General features: G+C 36.6%; 1 protein-coding gene across 1 annotated transcript in view; it reads left to right on the top strand.

The window, feature by feature from the left end:
* Positions 1 to 339, top strand: part of LOC101592810 (testican-3-like) — a gene marked incomplete at its 3' end in the record, with an annotated part of 365719 nt that extends 365380 nt beyond the window's left edge. Inside the window, exon 6 of the mRNA XM_004648223.1 lies at positions 225 to 339. Within this exon, the coding sequence (XP_004648280.1) occupies positions 225 to 339 (115 nt within the window). The remainder of the gene's footprint in view (positions 1 to 224) is intronic.
* Positions 340 to 1080: the final 741 nt, after the last annotated feature.

Here is a 1080-nt window from a genome sequence, read left to right as displayed (position 1 = left end):
AAAAAAACCTTATTCCAAAGTAACCAAGACAACTGCATTTCTGACTCCTTCATGGAACAATATACAATACATGAGGGTATAAAATTGCATCTTAGTACTTCAAATAAATACTAGGTAGTGGATGATTTTTCAAATTATATGTCTATCAATTTTTTCTAAATATTCTTTTATAAGAATTCAAGTGTTTCTGAATTAATAAATATTTTTGTTCTATTTTTATGCAGTGCAAACTCGAATATCAGGCATGTGTCATAGGAAAACAGATCTCAGTCAAATGTGAAGGAAGGTGCCCGTGTCCTGCAGATAAGGCCACAAGTACAGGCAGAAATGTTAAAAGAGGTGAGTGATGAAAATTCATTCATATTTTTGTGTTCATCGCAATCAATCAAGATTTTAAGGCACAAAGTCCACAAGGAGGTTTGTTTCTCTGCACATACCTAACGGTAATTATATTGCTGTAAGCTTGTTTTCCATTAACCTCAAATATTATAGCAAATAATTGTTTTTAGTTTTATAGTTATAATCAAATGAATGGAAACATCTAGAGTGTGTTATGAGCTCATGAACACCAGTAATCTAAAACTATACCTTTTTTTGTATCGTAAGAATCTTTAATGTTTACATTTTATTCATGGTGGCATTGACTATGTGAAGTGAGATGTGCCAACTGCCCACGTGGAGACCATTCCAGTCCAAATCAGTCTACTCTGCACAGATATTTTCTGTGCCCAGCGAGGTCACCAAGAGGGAGGGGCCTCAAATCTTCTCTTGGGAAGCCAGCTTTCTTGAGTTCATCCCTGTCCCCTACCCCTGCAGCAGTGTCTCTGAGGACTGGCAAGGTCTGGAGGCAGATTTGCGGTTTCTGCCCCTCACCAGAGCTGTGAAGGGGTGGGAGGCTTATTAGCAAATTCACAATTTGCAGATCAGTATTTCCAGTATAACTTTTAAGTTTTCAGTACCATGATTTTGTACCTTTCCTGCAGTGTTGTATTCATTTGGATACTGTTGAGTAATGTTTAGGATTTACGCATGTTTGTTTATAAGTAAGTAAGTAAGTTCATTTGGTGCTTTCACTTTTTT

The sequence above is a fragment of the Octodon degus genome, unplaced genomic scaffold (genome assembly GCF_000260255.1).
Source record: "Octodon degus isolate 3935 unplaced genomic scaffold, OctDeg1.0 scaffold00366, whole genome shotgun sequence".
NCBI classification, from domain to species: Eukaryota; Metazoa; Chordata; class Mammalia; order Rodentia; family Octodontidae; genus Octodon; species Octodon degus.
The sequence above is the reverse complement of the archived record's forward strand: the minus strand, read 5'-3'. Positions and strand labels throughout refer to the sequence as shown.